The 18,779-nt window shown below is 37.6% G+C and overlaps 1 protein-coding gene across 4 annotated transcripts; it reads right to left on the bottom strand.

Annotated features, from left to right (window-relative positions):
* Nucleotides 1–526: 526 nt before the first annotated feature.
* Nucleotides 527–17,128, bottom strand: tnnt3a (troponin T type 3a (skeletal, fast)). 4 transcript variants are annotated; one of them, XM_041795548.1, is made up of 13 exons: nt 17,052–17,128; nt 15,004–15,044; nt 13,379–13,392; nt 12,771–12,779; nt 8,569–8,587; nt 8,425–8,470; nt 8,213–8,329; nt 5,989–6,066; nt 5,761–5,874; nt 5,519–5,631; nt 5,308–5,398; nt 4,590–4,630; nt 527–825 (listed from the first exon to the last, which is right to left on the bottom strand). In XM_041795548.1, the coding sequence occupies exons 2-13, from the start codon at nt 15,021–15,023 to the stop codon at nt 789–791; spliced, it is 699 nt and encodes a 232-aa protein (XP_041651482.1). In that variant the 5' UTR covers nt 15,024–15,044; nt 17,052–17,128; the 3' UTR covers nt 527–788. The 4 variants fall into 4 exon arrangements, with proteins under 4 accessions (XP_041651482.1, XP_041651481.1, XP_041651480.1 ...); XM_041795547.1 differs by lacking the exon at nt 12,771–12,779 and adding an exon at nt 12,119–12,277 and having other exon boundaries at nt 17,052–17,118; XM_041795546.1 differs by lacking the exon at nt 17,052–17,128 and adding an exon at nt 12,119–12,277 and having other exon boundaries at nt 15,004–15,038.
* Nucleotides 17,129–18,779: the final 1,651 nt, after the last annotated feature.

Genomic DNA, 18,779 nt, shown 5'->3' on the forward strand with positions numbered 1-18,779 from the left:
TCTTTAGACGTTTAGGTCTTGCCTCCTTATACTCTGTTAGGAACTTTAAATTGCTTCATAAATGACTGGTGCTTAAACGTACCTCCTCAACTTTTCTAAAAGCCGTTTAAGCCAACAGCTCGTTCATACTGGATGCTCAGTAAGCTCATGCTAAACCTTTAAAGTTAGGACATTTATAAACTTTTATTTTTTTGGATCCCATCAACATCATTTAGACATTAAAGATGACAATAAAAACCTAAAAGGTGGTTTAAACTCTTCTTTGTGGCTTTTCCCTGCACAGGATCCTCTGTTGATTTAATAATGTGAAATATTTGGAGTTAGTGTTTAAATAAAAGGGAAAAATTGACATTTATTTAGCTGGTGGTGACACTGCAGAGCCTCCGTATCCTAATAACTTTGTTAATCAAAGTTAAATTCAACTCTGCAGTAGAAAACACAGTGTTGAACAAACGACTTTAAAATTACACGGCTAAAAATACGGAACTTTATTGATTTCTGAATGAGAACAGATCTACAGACATGGTTGAAGAGTCACACTTTATTTACAAAAATACTGAGAACCAAACAGTGGAGGGCGAGGAAGCGAGATGGCGATCAGGGTTCAAAGTAGCAGCTAAAGGCTCCTGGTTGCATGTTTCAGGACGAGTGTGGATAACCGTAGAGTTAACCTCAGCGTTACTGGCTTCTTCTGAGCTACGACCTTCGCCTCATTGTGTGTAGTTTCATCAGGCGTGTGTCCGAGACGATTGCAGTTTGGCTTCTGAGCAGCGGCGGGGCGTGCCAGTCTACTTTCTGCGGCGGGCGGCAGCTCCCTTCTTGCTGCTGTAGTATGGAAAACACAAAGTGTGGAAACACGTCAGAAATTTGGCCATTTTTCAAAATTAAAGATGCAAAAGCTGCTGAGAGCACTGACTTTAACCTCAGTAATGAGCTTTAATTTGAGGCATTTGCTTCATAGATGCTGATTAATATGAAAAACATCATAGTAATATTATTTTTAGCCCAAAAGTCCAATCAAACTGCTAAAATATTAAATGTTTAGCTTTCTTTGCTGTTGCATTAAAAGTGTTTCTATAACTGAACTAAAAGACCTTCACAGCTAACCCTTTATAATCCTCTTTCTTCTTTATAAAGCATTTTCCTGTGAGAACCAATTTCTAAAGTAAGTGAAGTATAAAATCTTATCTAAAAATGGACAAATAGAGCCAACAAAGCAGCCAAAAAGAAGAGAAAATGTATGTTTTCCAAGTGGATTTTGCAAAGACTGACTCTTTAGGTTATGGGAAACCAAATAAAACACAACAACGTTTCATATATTAAATGTTCACAGCAGATTTAGGGCTACATGCAGCAGTATTTCACTTCTTAAATGTCCAGGAGCTGAATATCTGACGGCAGGCTCATGCAGAACTTACCTGATCAGAAGAATTAGGTCCAAGAGCAACCAATCGTCTTACTATCCTTACTGGTGTTGTAACGTTAGTAAATGTATTTCTCTATTATTGAAATATCAGGTTTAGTCCACAAATTTATGCATGTAACTGTTTTTGTGAGTGAATTAAACTGGGGTTTAGAGGAAAACATCAAGGGCAGATTTGATAAAAACAAACTTTTAGCTGTTAGCTTTACAGCTAAACTCGACTGTTAACCCTTAGAGGGTGTTTCGGCTGTTTTGTGTCTGTTTTGGTCATTTTCTCTTTTTTGATTATTCTGTGTTAATGCTAGCAACATACATTACGGAGGGGACATTTTTTTCTTTAATAGAAATTTGAAACTTGAAGATCAGAACCTGGAACAGGCCAATAATAAACTCTGTAGACTTTTTGTATCACTTGGGCTGTTGGGGACCAAAAATGTCCCATTAAAACTAAAATTTTGATCCTCCAGCCATCACAGTAAAAACATGCATTTTATGATATTTCATTCTGGAGTCATTGCTTCAAATTTGCAGTTTTCCCTGCTAGTTTTTAAACGTCCGCCATTTTCACATATTTGGCAGGATGCTTTCTCTCGGTTTCCCATCAGGGCTCAGTGCAACAAAATGTTAAAATTCAAAGAAAATATAATAGAAAAAATATTTCATTTTTGGTGTTTTTTTACGTGACAAAAATCCGGTTTTTACCCTTAAACTGAGGTTTAAAGGGTTAAATTCCTAAGAATGAATTACTATTTAATATTTATAATCAGGTCTGATCTTGATCAAAAAAATGCATGCAAAAAAGGGGACATTTTAAACATGTATAGTATTTTTGTTGCCTTTTATGTACGGCAACCATTTTTTGCCACTTACATCATGCGTGTAAAACTTTATTAACATGTTAAAAAAAAGCATAAATATCAGAGTTGTTGCTCATTATTAACATATTCAAGTCTGTTATAATCCCTTTAAAAATCCAATTTGCTTGTAGTATATGAAAAATATTTCATTTTTGTGTTTTTACATTTAAATAAATTTTTCACTTAAATCAGCATTTAAAGGGTTGAATTCCTAATAATTAATCAATATTTGATATGTTTGATCAGGTTTGATCTTGATAATAATCGTTAAGGCAAAAAAGGGGGAATTTTAAAATCGGAAAAATAAAACACCTCAGACAACAAATAAAAAAAAATGTGAATTTAAATTTGCGTTGATAGCACTTTAAAACATGAAACGCTAAATCAAGATGACCAAAAATTAACTCAAAAACATTTTCTTCAGAAGCCAACATCATGCCTGAATGTCCACAGTTCATGAAAGTGAGGAATTTTGATTTATGGCTGTTTAGGCTCAACAATTCCACCCAAAAATCACAAATGCATATAAGAGTTGGCCAAAAATAAAAATGAGTCTGTCAGAAATTCTGGTTCAAGCTGCTTCTTTGTGAAAAAAATTTACAAAAATAAGAGCTAAGAAGACTAAAGACACTGAAACCTACTTCAGTTACCAAAACCACATCCCTGCTTTATATTTATTAAAGAAAGGACACATCTACGCCCGTGAAAGTCTTTTTCCTGCCATGAACTATCTAAAAGGTTAAGTAGTTTTGAAAGGGAAGGGTTGTCAGATTGTCAGTGAATGCACCGTGACCAGCTCTACTTACTGCTTCTGTAACAGGTCAATGCGGTTCCTGTACGTGAGCACCTGAAAGCAGAGCGACACAGCAGCAGCAGCTTTAGCACACACCTGGACACCTTTACCTCCGAGGAGAACCACGACTCCTCTCTGCTCTCCTGAGGACGATCCATGAGCTGAAGCTGCAGACTGAGGCATCATGGGAAACCAAGACGAGGTCATGCATACTGTCATGTCGTTAGGTTTGATCTAAACGACGATGATAATTTAAACTTTGAGGTGTTTGTTGATCTCCCACTGCAGCAGAAACCACAGAAGAAGAAGCACCATGTTCCTCGTTTTGGTTTCCCCTAAGAACCTGGACATTTAGGAAAGACTCAGCTCCTCAGGCTCATACTTACCTGTTTGACCGCTCACTCACACACCTGGCTGAATACCTGAGATGCTGAAAGCTAGAGCATCCAGGACAGGATGTGGAGGAGCTCAGTCATCATCAACACCACCTTTACGTCCACTTTAGATCATTTATCGATTGACAAGTGAAGAGTTTGATTCAAAAATGGCAGTTCAGGGAAAAACAAACATTTAGAGCTTAGCTATAATAACATAGGGAAGTTATCAGTCTTTAGAGGTGCTAGATGTTATTCCTGCCTTTCTTTCACTTTTAAAGTTGGTTTTTAAATATTGTTTTCCTCTTTATTATTAATAGATTTATGGCATAAATGCATCCAAATACTGCTCAGTTCAACATTGACACTTAAATCTTTGCAGAATATATAGAACATAACAGCTCTGTTGAAAAGAAATTGAATTAAAATGTTATTTTGAGAAACACTTCAGGGTTAAAGAAAAGTTGCACCATCTGCAATTTGAAAACTGCAGTAGGAAGTTTTGTGATTTAATCTAATGTTTGCTATATGTGGCTCTTTGTTGCTTATTTTTCTGAATTATTATTATTATCTATATTATTATTATTATTATTATTATTATTATTATTAGGGCCTGACAATGGATACTAGAGCCCTGTTGTAATCATAGGTGTTCTTGTTTTTCTCCCACTCTCGCCCATTTTTGGGGAATTTCACCTGAACCCATAAAAATTGGCAGGCACCTAATCTCCACCTTTGGTTCTTTTACAGACCACTGTCAAAAAGCAGTTTTACCTAGATTCATGAAATCTGGTGAGTAGATGCAGCTTGGGGAGATCTACTAAAGACTCATAGGACCATGCTTCTATCTCCAACAGAAAATCTGATATTTGGAATAAAATAGAAAAAACAACTGTGGTGTTTTGGGCGTTCTAGTGGCCTAGTTGATCCAATATAGTGTTCTGTATCATAAAATCCTATTTTCTTCAAACAGCTGACCATTTTTGTATCAAACTCTTCGTTTGATCAAGTTTTATCGTCTAGGTGTTGTGTCATCTCCTTCTTCTTCCACCTGGTGGCGCCCCAGTGCTCCGGCCTTCCTCCATGCTAACATGCAGCTAGCCTGAAGCTAACAGGCAAACACCCTGCTCAGCTCTACTTACAATTTACTGAGCTCCTCAACTCTCTTACGCAGGGTTGTAACCTGGAGGGAATCAAAGAGCACAGCCAAGGTTTGAGTCCGAACGCTCGGGTCCACGCTCAACACTCGGACATCAACAACAAACAACAGCAGAGTGGAGCTGCTACAGTTTAAAGGAAAATGTGGATTTAAAGGTTTTCAGATGCTAAATCCAAACTTGAATCACCACAAGCTGAAAGGGGGCTCAGACAGTTTTGTTTAAAGGAAAAAAAGCTGCAAAGTCTGTTTAAAATTTGCAGAAATCTTTGACGTGCAAAAGACAAACCTGTGAATAAAGATACTTACAGTTAAGACATTTAAGGGTAATGTAATACATAAAAGTATCAGAAATAAAGGCTTATTTAGCCCATAAAATACTGCATTAATACAAAATCTGATCTAAATCTTACAGAATATTATTTCAACTACAAAATACCAAGACATAATATCCAAATGCTAAACTTTTAGATCCAAAAAGGTTGTTGCTGCTGCATACTTTCTAAGCCGCACAAATGCATTGTCAGCATTTTATTTGCCTTATATTTTAGGTAATTAGCATAAAAATACTTAATACTAAGTGTCTATGGCTTTTGTGTGTCGCTGAATTATTGACATAGGTATCAGGATTGTTGTTTTTCTGACTAGAATCATATTAAAGTTTAAAATGATCTTTGATCGTATGGAGGAACATATTGACTCACCTCGTATTTCTGCTTCTTCAGTCTCTCCATGTGGTCGAACTTCTCAGACTCCAGCTGCTTCATCCATTCGTACAGCTCATTGATCTTATCCCTGCAGGAAGAACAAACACCAGGCCGTTTTCATGAGGCTGATTCAGCTCTGACAAACCCTGGCATAGCAGGTACATAAACACAGGTGAACAAGTCTGCGAGTTAAAGCGCTGCTGCATACTTCAGCTTGTCCTCATTCAGATGGTCGATGTTGAGCTGCTTGCGCCTGGCAGCGAGGATCTTCTTCTTCTTCTCTCTCTCAGTCTCTTTCTTGCCTCCTCTCTTCTGGTCAGCCTGTTCAGTGACACAACACACATTTAAAAAAAAGCTCATACCAGCAGCAAACACATGAAGCCTGACTTGATTACAGAAGATTTTCCTGGTTAAATAAGGTAAATAAAACCTAGTTGTTGTTCTACTGACTCTCTGCAGATGGCTGCTGTAGCTGGAGCCCATGCTGGACAGAGCTGACTTCTTCTTTGCATCCTCATCAGCCTTCTTCTTGGCATCCTGCTCCTCCCTGATCCGCCTCTCCTCCTGGTTTCCGAAAAAAAGATCAGAGTGAGACCTCACAGTCATGTCCAAGTAACACAGGTCACAGTGATATTTACATAAATGCACAGGTAGTTGGTTTTCAGGCAGCTCTCGCACCTCACGTCTGGCCTGGCGCTCCTTCTCCTTCTCAGCGCGGATCCTCTGCTGCTCGGCCCTCTCAGCACGACGCTTCTCCTGCAGGCGGCAAACAAACACGACGTTACACACACTTTAATCTGCATAATCTGATGACATGTCACTTCTGCTCTGGTCTTTACTCTTAAGATTTTGTTTAAACTAAATCTAGTAGAAATACACATAAAAATCCCTATGACTACGGAGGCCCTAGAAGGTCAACAGCAAAAATATTTCACTAAATACAAAAAATAAATGTACAATAAAAAAAAATTAAATGTCCAACAAAACATTAAAGTATTTCTTAATTAGAAAAAAATTTTAAAAAATACATTTTTGTAAATGCAGAAATATTTCATTGATATAAAATGCAGAGTCAAAATATGCAAAAAATATATTAAGCATAATTTTTACTATATGCCCAAAAAATTAATAAAATGCAAAAACGATCAGAAAGCAAATAATAATAATAATAATAATAATAATTATGTAAAACATTCTTAAAAGTTAAGTGAAACTTTGAACGATTCAGGAAAAAATATGATTGCGATTATTTTCTTTTTACTTTTTAAAAAAAAAAATTTCATTAGTAAACAAAAAATCCCATCATATGTATATATATAAATATATATATATGTATTTATATTTTTTTTTTTCAAGTGACCAATAAATTATTCTTTATCATAACGAACACAGTATTTGATTAAACGTAAACTGTTTCTTCATGAAAGCTAGGCTTAATAATTGAATAATAATAATAATCAATAATTGAAATATCTTTATTTATCTATTTCAGTCACAGAAGTAAATAAACAAGGCTGAATGATTTTTGGGATAAAAAATCCAATTATAATTACTTACTGACTCACATTGCAAATGCAATGGGAATTTCTGAGTTGAAGGGAACAAGGCAATTCGAAATTTTTTAAAACTATTTTGGGAAAAATTGACGGGAATGTATGCATAAAGCATAAAGCATATCATGTCTGCTGGAAAAAAATAATAAACTGGAATTTTGACACACATTTTAGAGAAATAAACTATATTGTGATTTAATCTTAATCTCTATGAATTGCCGAGCCTTAAATGAAAATGGAAAATTATTCTTGAAAAACAAAAACTGGTATTTAAGAGCATAAATATTCCATAAATTTCAGAAATGCAAAAGCATAAATTAATTCACTGAGTGCATCAACATTTTATAGAAATAATCAGAAAGTGCAAAAATTGTTTCGTTTAAAGTGATACTCAATGCGTGGATCTGGAGCTACATATGGCTCTTTTGTGATGATTTGTGGTTCTTCTGTCTTTATTTGAAATATTATTCCCCCAGAAGACCTGAAACCTTCCCCTTTTTCCTTTTTTCCCCACTTTTATTCCATTTTCGCTGCTTTCATTTCATTTTTGCAATGTTTATCCTGCTTTTGCAATTTTCCCCCTTTATTTGCCATTTTTTGCCCATTTAAAGCTACTTTTCTCCCCTTTGTCGGTGCTCTTTGCTGCTTTTGGCCCATTTAGTAACTTTTCATTAATTTTTTTCCTATGTTTTTGCTGTTTTTTGACCATTTTTGCCACCCATACTTATTTTTTTGTCACTTCTCATCCATTTTTGCCACTTTTCACCCAGTTTTTGCCATTTTATCCCCATTGTGCCCATTTAAACCCATTTTTGTCACTTTGTGGCTATTTTTGCCACCTTTACTTGATTTCTATTGCCACTTTTATCTTTTTTAAACCACTTTTCACCACTTTGATTGTTGCTCTTGCAAAGGTATTTTTCAACTATTTGGCTCTTTGGTTGATCAGGGTTGAGTGACACTAGTTTAAGGTGCAGGTATTTCATGAAACATACAATATTTTATGAAACTACACAATTATTCAATGAAAAAATGTTCATTAAACCAAAAAAAATTCCAAAGAATACATTGATATTTCATAAAATAGAATGACTTGAATTGTTTTGTGAAAGTTTTTGAAATTTTTCAAATATTTTTGTGGTTTGACAAGTGTTTTTTTTTCCACATTTTTATTGAATATTGATGTTTAGTTAAATATCTTCAATAATCAGGTTAAGCGTCTCATTACTATAGAAAACGCCAGTTTGACAGAAGACTCTGGAAGTCTCTCCCACGTAGGATATCACAGGGATATGGTGGCTAAGATTAAAAGGAATTAAGAAAATGCGAACGCCAGTTGTGCCACTTACAATCCTCTCCTTGAGGGCGATCAGCTCCTCCTCCTCCTTCTTCCTGCACTCAAAGTGCTGATCGATCAGGGCCTGCAGCTCGATCAGATCCTTGTTCTGACGTTTCTTTTGGATGTCCTGCATAAGGTAAGAACAGAAAACAAAAATCAGCCAAACAGAACTCTCTAAAATGATCAGAAATGAGACTTTTTAAAAACTTTTTTCTCACTTACATCAAAGTCCACTTTCTCACCATCAGGGATTTTGGGAGCGCTGGGCCTACAGGGACAAAGAATTAGGTTTTAAGTTCACTGTGCTGATTCTATAGGTGATATCAAGCAGTAATTACTACCAAACAGTAAGAAGGAGAAACTTACTTGAACTTTGGCTTCTCCTCTGTGGGTTAGGAAATGAAGAGGGGACAAGTACATGTCATGGGGTTAGAAACAGAGCAGAGTATTCCAATTCTCTCAGGCATTTCATGGTTAAAATGCATGGTTTTGTCTACGTTACATGTCAAAAAGTTAAGTAAGAGTTAGATCAAGAGGTAAATACTGTAAGAACAAACAATAGAGAAGTTTTAAAGAAAAGATTAAGAAGTTTCATGATTTTCATGAGAACCATCGTGCTGTATCTAAAATGTTAACGCAGTGTAGTATTTCAGCAGAAAGTGACATCTTAGAAAGGCTTCTTTGTTCTACGTTAATGTGCAGTACCTACAGCAAGTGTCATGATTCTTTTGGCTTGACCCCAAAATCATTTTACACAGGCAAAGACCGAGTAAAATCCCCGATTTTCTTTCTTTTCTACAACCCAGATTCTGGCGGCTCATGCCATGCAGATGACGAGGGGTATAGCAAGAGTAACGGTGGGGTCGCTGCGCAGTGTAGCACGTGTTAGCATTTCATATTCTTTCACCCTTTTTCTCCACTTTAGCTTTTCCCAAAATTTCATCAACAAGTGCTTAAAATTGTGTCTTTTCTTTGTGCCAGTTTCAGTCTTTCTGTGCCAATTGGGCAGCGCTCCTTTATTTTTGTGACAGACAGATAAAATTTTGGACAGACAGCAGGCGTTTGTTCTCTCGAGTACAGACGTCAGACCTGGACATTGTGGTCCCTCCCCAAAACCAGAATGACAGATTTTAGATTAAATTTTTAAATGAACATACCTTCCTCTTCATAGGCCTCTGCATGCAGCAAGCATCCAAAACAAGAGCAGAACAGACAAAGGCGTTAGCAGGCACGCTAAGAGCAGCTAACGGAACATCTCATAAGCTAAACACAGAGAAATGATCAACCTAGAGCTGCTTCAACAGGTGTAAATTCTCAAATAAATGCCATGTCTTAATTATCTGTCCCCAGCATCATTGAATAGCTTGGTTTGAATTCTTTGCACTTTGAAAACTATCTTAATTTTTTCGTTAGCTTAAAGTGCAAAAACAGCAAAATGCTGCAAAATCTACTCAAAAATAAGGGTCTCTGCAACCCATTCGTGATTACAGTAAGTATTTGAGAATTTACTGCTGGTTACAGAAGGTATACAGCAAGTATGAACATTAAACCCTGCATTTACGTGACGTTGTTGAGGCAAAATTCAAGGAGTTGAAGCATGCAGAGAATTTGGAAAGGCTAAATTTGAATAAATATTAAGCTTAACACCAGCCTAAGGCTGCTATGAAGTTATAAATTAGCAAATTTAGCCTAAATTGGACATTTAGTTTTAATTTTTTCAACAAACGGCACGTGAATGCTTCATCTGTTTGGAGGAAAAGAGCATGAAAATGTTTGATTCTGGGTTTACATGTTTTGTTTTTTTTCACACTAGCAGTCAATGCCGTTCACTTTAAGGAGCAGCTAAAGAAACACCATATGTTGGATATGATGTTTAATGTCATCAGATATTAAAATAATAAAAAACAACCATGTACACTAAATAAACTGATATTTAGGGTACATGTGGAACAGTAGTATAAAGAGCGTTAGACTGAAAAAAGGCCAATATCTCTATTCTTTTAATAAGAGCCCTTAAAGTGTCTTATATTGATAAAAACCAGCTTGATTAGCCAAACGAATGCTAACATTTTAGCATAAAGAAAAGTTGTTAATTAACTACAAATATGGGCCTGTTTTAAGGTTGTTGTTAGAAACAAATGCTAACAAAGTGATGGAAAAATAAGTTGTTAGAATGCTGGGCTGTTTTTGCTTGTTTGTTTGTTTGTTTTAACGTATAAAGTAAGTTACGTTAGCTAAGAAGTTAAAATTTTACCTTACAGCTAACAAGGAAGAAGCGAACACTAGCTAGGAAGCTAATGCTTTTAAGATGAGTCCTGTGTGTTTTAAAAGCTGCGGATCTAAATTCTTTAAATTTCTGTCATTTAAATTATTATTCTAAAAGGAAATATATGGCGTTATACTGAAAACTATCCAAAGAATGTGGTTATATCCTATTGGATGCTAATATGTTAGCAAAAGAGTGGTTTCTATGTAGACTAGCTTAAATTGTATTTCTTTCTTTACGTAGTTGTATCAGCTAAGCTACTTGTGGGTCACACATTAATTAAAGTCACCCTTTTTAAATACTAAATGTACTTATTTGTTTTATTTCTTTGTTTATTTATATTGAGTTAGAAAGCAAGCAATATTTTGAGCTTACAGGAAAACAGACGTATGTAGCATTGGCTAGCAAGCTAAGGCTGAGCAGGCTAGATTATAGTAATATAGTCATTAACTAATTATGCTGCCATAGCTGAGCTAGGCTGTTAGCACAACGCGCATTTTATCTTTAACTTGTAAAAGAGACCAGCTAAGGTTTGAAAGTTATGCTAGCTAGGAAATTACAGTTTTAGCCAAACCAGCTAAGTAAGGAAACCAGGAAGCTAAAGTTTGGTAGTTAGATTTGTTTTTTTGTTGTTTTTTTTAAATCAAAATGCTAAAAATGACATGAGGTTAAAAATTATATTTTCTTACAGAGGATCAATACCCTATTTTTGACACTGAGAGCTTTCTCATTACTTTGTAATTATTAAAAGCTAAACTGTTAGCATGAAGGGGTTCTGCTGCATAGAGACTAAATTTAAATGTTTTATTTATTGCAAATTAAAGTGTGTGATGCCAGTTTACCACAAAAGAACCATTTAGCATTCCAGTAATACTGGCTATGTTTTCATTAAGCTGCAATCTGCTTATATTTAGATGTTTATTATATATTTATATATTTAGTGAACACTGAAAGTTGTTTGATGTTTTTCCCCCGACAGTAAGTTCAATTAGCAAGAAAGCTAAGCTTTGGCTTTCAGTTATTGCGAATAAGCTAATACTAGCTTAGCTAGGAGGCTAATGTTTTAAACTTTAGTTTGATATTTTAAGAGCTTGTGAATCTAAATGTTCAATTTTTATAAACTTTCCCTTTGTAATATTTATATTTTATGTTTCTAAAAACTTTTTAGAATTGATTAGCTAAACTGTATGTTAACCTGTTAGCATGGCAGGTGTTTCTACAGCAGATAGAGACTATGTAAAGGTACTTTATTCATACTAACTTTTTAGCGAGTGAAAGCGGTTTAAAAGGAAGCTAACATAGACTTTAGTCAAGACTTTGGCTCTTTATTTCAGCCTAAAACATGAGCTTTAGTGCAAAATACCGGCCTTTTAGTATTAGTTGTGTGATTGTAAAATGCTTTGGGTAAGATTTTGTAAATGTATTTTATATTAATAGATATTATTGTACTTTTGCCCTTTGAGTGCTGCAGCAGCGGGCTTTATCTTGCGCAGAGGTGAAAGGAAGGTAGCGTTAGCATTAGCAGACATGGTGGACATGTGTGCATATCAGGATTAGCGGGGTCTGTCTGGCTGGCTGCAGCCGGTGGAGCGCACCTGTCGCCTGGGAAAGGATGATAGAATACCCCCATCCCCCGTCCATGCCACATACCTTCAGGCTCAGGCTCAGGCTCTGGCTCTGGTTCTGGTTCTGGCTCTGGTTCTACCACTGGCTCTGGTTCTGGCTCTGGTTCTGGTTCTGGCTCTGGCTCTGGCTCAGGGGCCGCCTCTGGGGCCACCTCTACTTCCTCTACTACCTCCTCTTCTACAGCTACACGACATGCAGCGAGTCACCAGGGGGGAGAGGAAGGGCGGTGAGAGGGTTAATGGAAGCGGGAGAAAGGGAAGAGGGGAGGAGGTGGAGATGGTCGGGGGGATTAGACGAGAGGGGTAATGTGAGAAATGAGGAGGTTCACTGCAGGGCAGTTTGGGGGAACTGCCACCAGCTGGCGCTAAAGCAAGTGAGACAGCAAGCGGTTAACAAGAGGGAAAAGGTAAGTCATTGATGGTCAGTCATTGATGGATGAAAGGTGATTGGTTCCTGAGGATACCTGCACTTCAACTCACTGCAAAGAGAGATAATCTGCTCTGACGTGATCTGCTGTTTGAACCTGTGCCTCTGTATTCATCTCAGATAACGTTAGTGTTAACCAGCATGCCACAAAAGAAGTACAGATGGAAGTAAAAGCACACGTGTCCAAAAGTGACCGACAAATTAGTATCAATGACATGAGTTCATCCGGAGTCTGCGGGCTGCGTCTTACCATCGTATTCTTCACGTCCGCCCGAGAAAGAAAGGAGCAGAAGAACATTATCAAAAGATCCCATTTGTACCCATTTTTACAGAATATAATGCAAAATCTGGGTACATTGGGGATCCATGCTAAGCATACACAGCACAGTCCTCTTAGGCTGATAAAAAGTGACATTTAATGTGACAAATCTCTCTTTCTGTTTCAGCTTAGGAGGACGGTGCAGGTGCAGATGATCATGCAGAGCTGCAGGACTTGTTGCCAACAGGTCAGTGCAAGGCTTCAGTGAATAATTTTGGATTTCACAGAGCATGTTTTTACACTGTCCTGATGCCAACAGTGTGGCCTGCAGCCATGCTACAGCAGCAGGATAATAAATGTGCAGATTTGCTTTAATGAGAGAGAGGGCATTATTGCACAAGATGAATCTGGAGGAGTCAAGCCAAACCTGCAAACGTACGAAATTTATCCAGTGCAAATAACTCTCTGAAGAGGATGGAAAATCAGTTAGGCAAGATTCAGAAAAGATACTTGGATTCAGCATGGAGCTCCGGGCTGTACCTGGACCTACTTAGGGAGAGTTTATTTGTTTGTTAAAATGGAAAAATGGTGGTACTTACCCTCGACCTGATCACTGCAAAACAAGAGGAAAGAAGGGAGAAATTCAGATGAAGCTTTCAAAATAGCTACAGTTTGACAATCAATGCTTGAAAAGGATGTATACATTTGGTGCACTGAAGCTTTCTCTAGAGCTTGCACAAGTGTGCAAATTAGGATTGCGCAATACTGTCTGCATCATATCGGCATAAAAACTTACTAATCAGTACCAGCAGATATGAAGATTTCTGCAAATATTTACAAACACGTTGTCTGCCATACATGTTGGCAGAAGGAGATGTGCATTTCAAGAAAATAACATTTAAAACACTCAAGGTTGTAACAATCTGAAGATTTTAAGAGATGGTTTAGGATGCACATCTGGGTTGTTAGCTTGATGCTAACACATAATGGTAATTGCCATTTATGGGCTACCAGATTAAGCATTGCTCGTGCTGATCATAAATAAAGAAAAAGTCTATTTTACTAGACATTACTAACTTTAGTCATCTGGTGCAAATTGATCATGTACATATAAATGAATGCCGTCAAAGCAAAAAAAAAAAAAAAAAACATCTCTGAATTTCTATAGTTTATCAGAATTAATCGCATCCTTTTCACTGTATTTTTAAATGCCTCTATCATTTTGGATTTTCTTACTGTCTTAAAGTTTAACCTACTTCCTGTCTGGACTTGCTGCTATAGGTTGACTGAAGATTTAACATGATTTTAACCATGGAAAAAGGAACTTTTCATTGATTGAAAAGGAAATAATTGAACTTTAAGAGGTAAATGTTTGATATCATAAGGTGCAGATGCCTTCTTACTTGTCCACTGAGCTGTCTGTGAATTTTTAAAGTAAAATGAGCCAGTAAGGAGCAGAGGTGGACATATTTAACATCACTGTGATGCTGGCATGGGTCAATCAAAGTGTGCCTGAAGGGGCAATAAAGCATGAGATTAATTGCAATAAAAACAATTAGTGCACTAATTGTGGACCAGTTAATGAGATTAATCTTGACAGCCCTAATTAAGATGGATCTTTTCTTGAGTTAAGTGAAGTGAAGGTTGTTGTTTAGGTCAGCTGTGTCAGGTTTAAGAGGCTCTACAGCCACAGTCTGGCTTTATTACAGCGTGAAAACCAGGTGCCAGTAAAGAATAATGGAAAAATATGTTTTAAATTAAGATTAGAGCTGTATTATATTTCATTTTTAAAAGAAATTATGACTACATTCTTGATTTAGGTTTGTAATAGAGCATTAATGTTTTAATTGCATGCTTTTTTTTTTGTCCTTTGCAGCACACTCTGTGGTCAAGTGTGCTAAAGCGGACCAGTCAAAGCTCATATGCACCTTGTCATATCAAACATTTGCCTTTTTACTGTTGAATTACTTCCTTTATAATCCATAACAAGCTCCTTTTTCCATGGTTAAGTTAATGTCCTATTCTTTAGTTCCTTGTATTCTTTCAAAATAAAATGTATCCAAACAGGAAGTTAATTATAACCAGTTAAGGGCTACGACTATAAGGTCACAACTATAAAATTATTGGCTAATGCAATCCCCTTAAATTGACTTGAATTCATCAAACTTGTCTTTAAAAGTGGATTTAGGTTTGAAGTTGTGCGTAAAACTTGAATGAGACTTACACTTCCTCAGTGTCAGACATGGTGACAGTGGACTTTGCAACCTGGAGGCAAAAAAAAAAGAGGAAAGAGGAATGTTAAAGTCAGTCTGCAAGGAGCGACTCAAGCGTCCTGCTGTATTTATAGCTCAGGATTAAGTTGCAAATGTCTTAAATTTCTGCCGCCCACCCCACCCTTCAAACCACACCTGCTCCCTGCCTGTGCATATTTCACAACCACCTTGAAGAACTAGAAAATTACTCTTTTAGGAAGATTGATTTCAAGGATTTGGCTCCTTGCATTAAACATTTTAATGTTTTTTTTTTTAATCTAAACAAAATCTGTCACATCTTTGCTTTTATAATTAGACTGAAATCGGAGCCTCAGACCTGAATCTGCTTCTCTGATGATAAATGAGAAGGAAGCCAAACTTAGATTTATGCCAAAGTCTGTTTCTGACAGCTGAAGGAGGAGATTGATGTCGTGGCTGGAAGTGAGAAATACAGAAAGGTCAACTTTCTGCTCATGCAAAGATGTTTTATCTTTAGAGAAACACTAAAAATCCTCTTAAATTAGAATAAAAATGTGTCATAAAGGTTGAAATTGGATGCACAGGGGTTTACTTTAAGTGCTTTAAGTCATCTTAATTTCAAGTGGGGAGAAAAGGTGGTATAAATGGCATGTTAATGGATGTTTACACTCTATAACCTCCCACTTAAGCCCTTTTAGAGCTGCAGCAGTTTCACAACTCACCAGCTATTCAGGAGACAATCAGCACCCCTCTGTTTTCTGATTGATTTCCTGGTTCAGGTATATTTAAGCTTTAAACATACGTTATGAGAAGTAGCTGCTTTTCTCCACTGTTGCGGCTGATAAATGAAGAATATTTCAGTGTTGGGCTCTTTGATTCATCAGAAATGTGAAACTGTCAGTCGAACTTTCTTGACTTTTCCGTACAAATATTTAAAACCGTAAAGATGACCTAAATGTGTTCATAATTGAATCTAAAAGTGATTAGACATGGGATTAGTTGCACATTAGCCTCATTAGCGAGGGGCCACCATGAAGGCGTCCCGACATCAAAACTATTTCCATCGGACAGCTGCGCGTCTCCACAGCTCCGGTTTCAGCCGCTGAAGATTGGGTTCCAGCGACCATAATTCCACCTTCATGTCCTTTTCTGGACGTCCCGCTCTCATGTGGTTCCTTCAATCATCCCTCCCTAAAAGCTCCCTGCTGACTGGGGACACTTTGCTCGAGAATTAAAATAAACCTTGAACCCTGGGGCGTTAAGGCCAAAAGGTCTCATGCCTGCTTGTTTCTATTTGAATCGTGTAAATTCTTGAGTCTTAATTTGTGGCACAAACATTCAAAATTATTATTTACATCCAGTGTGGATGCTCCTGGCTCCTTTTCAACATGTTAAAGTGTTTATCCTCAAGGTATTAATGATAACGCATGCCACGCCCATTTACAGCATCTCTAATTGGCTTAAAATTAAAAGTGCAAGTGGAGAAAACCCAGAGAAAAACCCGCAGCATCATCCTATGATTAAAATATCAAAAATAACAACACAATTCCTCGCCTCTGTTGGCGAGATGTTGCATAACTCATTAGTGTCTCCCAGAGCGGAGAGCTGCTTCAAAGGCTTTTAAGCCATCTGTAAATCCCCAAAGTATGAAAGTCGGCCGGGTGGCTGGACTCGAACCAAAGCAGGCACAAAAACAACAACACAGCAGCTGATTAAGCAAAATCTCAACAACACTCAGAGCTTCAAATTCAGCCTTTTTTGAAGGTTTGCACAGTGAGAAATGCCAACGATGGCTCACATTTCTAGGCTTATTTTGGAGATAAAAAGTAAACTTTTAAATAAAGCTTTACAGGCAGTAAAGTACAACAAAAGCTGGATTTAAGAAGCATCAGACTGCCATAAATCTCTCAGAATTTCCAGAGTCATGTCAGTGATTTTAACATGTGGACTGAGCTGATCTTCTGCATGTGATGTTTGTGAACATTGCACTTGATCTTCCACTCCCACACTCACACTCACACTCTCTCCAGGTCATTCTTACCTCAGAAAAGCTGACAGAAGCGAGCTCCCTGCTGGCCAAGACAGGCTGTAAGGTTCTGCAAACTTACCGCGCTGATTATGTCCTTCTGTTATAGTGACACATGATCCGCTCGGCCTCCCCATTGGACGGTCGGCCCGGCTCGTAGGCGAGGCCAGGACCCTGGACGGGGCAGGGTTCAGCGACTCCGGTCCCCCTCGCCCTCCCACCCTCCCTCCGCTGGCACTCAATAAGGAGATGGAAGGGTCGAGGGCTAAGGAGGGAGGCTCAAGTTTGGAGAAGGGGGCAGCCAAGACGCCCCCAGGATGCTATTCTGGGGCGGCTGCATTAGGCAAGCAAATTTCATGTGAGGGTGAGAAGAGAGCAGGACGTCAGGGCCGGGAGGCAGGTGGTGATCCTGAACGTCTCAGAGAAAACACACAAACACAATGTACACGGCGGCGTGGTCATCGGAGGACAAGAACGCCCATAATGTGTCTATACAAGCTGTAAAGCCTGAACGTGGATCCAGGTTTTACTCAGGTTGCATGTTTTCTTTGACACTCTGGTTTGCAGGAATCAACCAGGAGGGGAGAGAAGTATCTACAGAGACAAAATCAGACACTTTGAATCCTGCAAAACCATCATTAAAACTGCCCTGATAGTTAAATCTATGCATTTATATACTTGTAGTTACAGCTGAAAAGAAGGGATATCAAGAAAATCATCAGCTTTCAGTTTGTAGTTTTAGATAGAATGACAGTATCTTAAACTTTTAAAAACTGCAACTGTTCTGAAAGGAGAAATATTGCATATTGCATGAGTTTTAGAGCTGTCGTACCATTGCTCAAAAAAATAGCACCCTTATCTTGGTTATTGAGTAATAGAAATGGCATGTAAATAAATGACTGTGCGATGACGGAGGCAGTTTTAGAAATGAGGAGGCAAAGACCATCAGGAGGCCCAACCCCCTTTAGCTGAAAGCAATCACCGCTCTCCATCACCAGGAATTATAAAAGTCTGTCATGCTTACAGCAGGGCTCACCTAGAATCCCTCAAACCTCCTGGATCAACGCAAGTCGATTAAGATTTCTCTGTGAGGCGCTTCAGAAGCTGTATAAATATTACTATTGTAGATTGTGCTGGTTATACAGGTACCAGACTGATAACCACTCTAGGAGCATAAAGAGAAGGAATACTTTCTTAAATCCTGTAGAACAGTGATACTCAACGTGTGGCTCTTTTGTGATGATTTGTGGCTCTTTATGTCTTAATTTGAAACATTCTTCCCATTTTTGACACTTCTTTTTGACACTTTTTGCTATTTTTGCCCCTTTTTTGCCTTTTTTTGACCCTTTTTTTCCCATTTAATCTTCCTTTTGCAATTTAATGGCACCTATTTCCCACTTTGCCACTCTTTGATGTGTTTTGCCCATTTTCCAACCTTTTAGCTGATTTTTGCCCATTTTAGTCACTTTGCACTCATTTTTTGCCATGGTTTTGCTGCTTTTAGCCCATTTTTGCCACTTACTTTTGTCATTTTTCACCCATTCTTGACACTTTCATCTTGCTTTTTGCCATTTTTTGCCCCTTTTTGCCTATTTTTGCCACTTCTTGCCCATATAAGCTGCCTATTGCAGTTAAATTCCACTAAATTCCCATTTTTCACCTTTTTTCTTATTTTTACCCATTTTAGTCACTTGATCTCATTTTTTGCCACTTTTGGACCATTTTTGCCACTTCTCACCCATT

The sequence above is a fragment of the Cheilinus undulatus genome, linkage group 9, assembly GCF_018320785.1.
Source record: "Cheilinus undulatus linkage group 9, ASM1832078v1, whole genome shotgun sequence".
In the NCBI taxonomy this organism is placed as follows: Eukaryota; Metazoa; Chordata; class Actinopteri; order Labriformes; family Labridae; genus Cheilinus; species Cheilinus undulatus.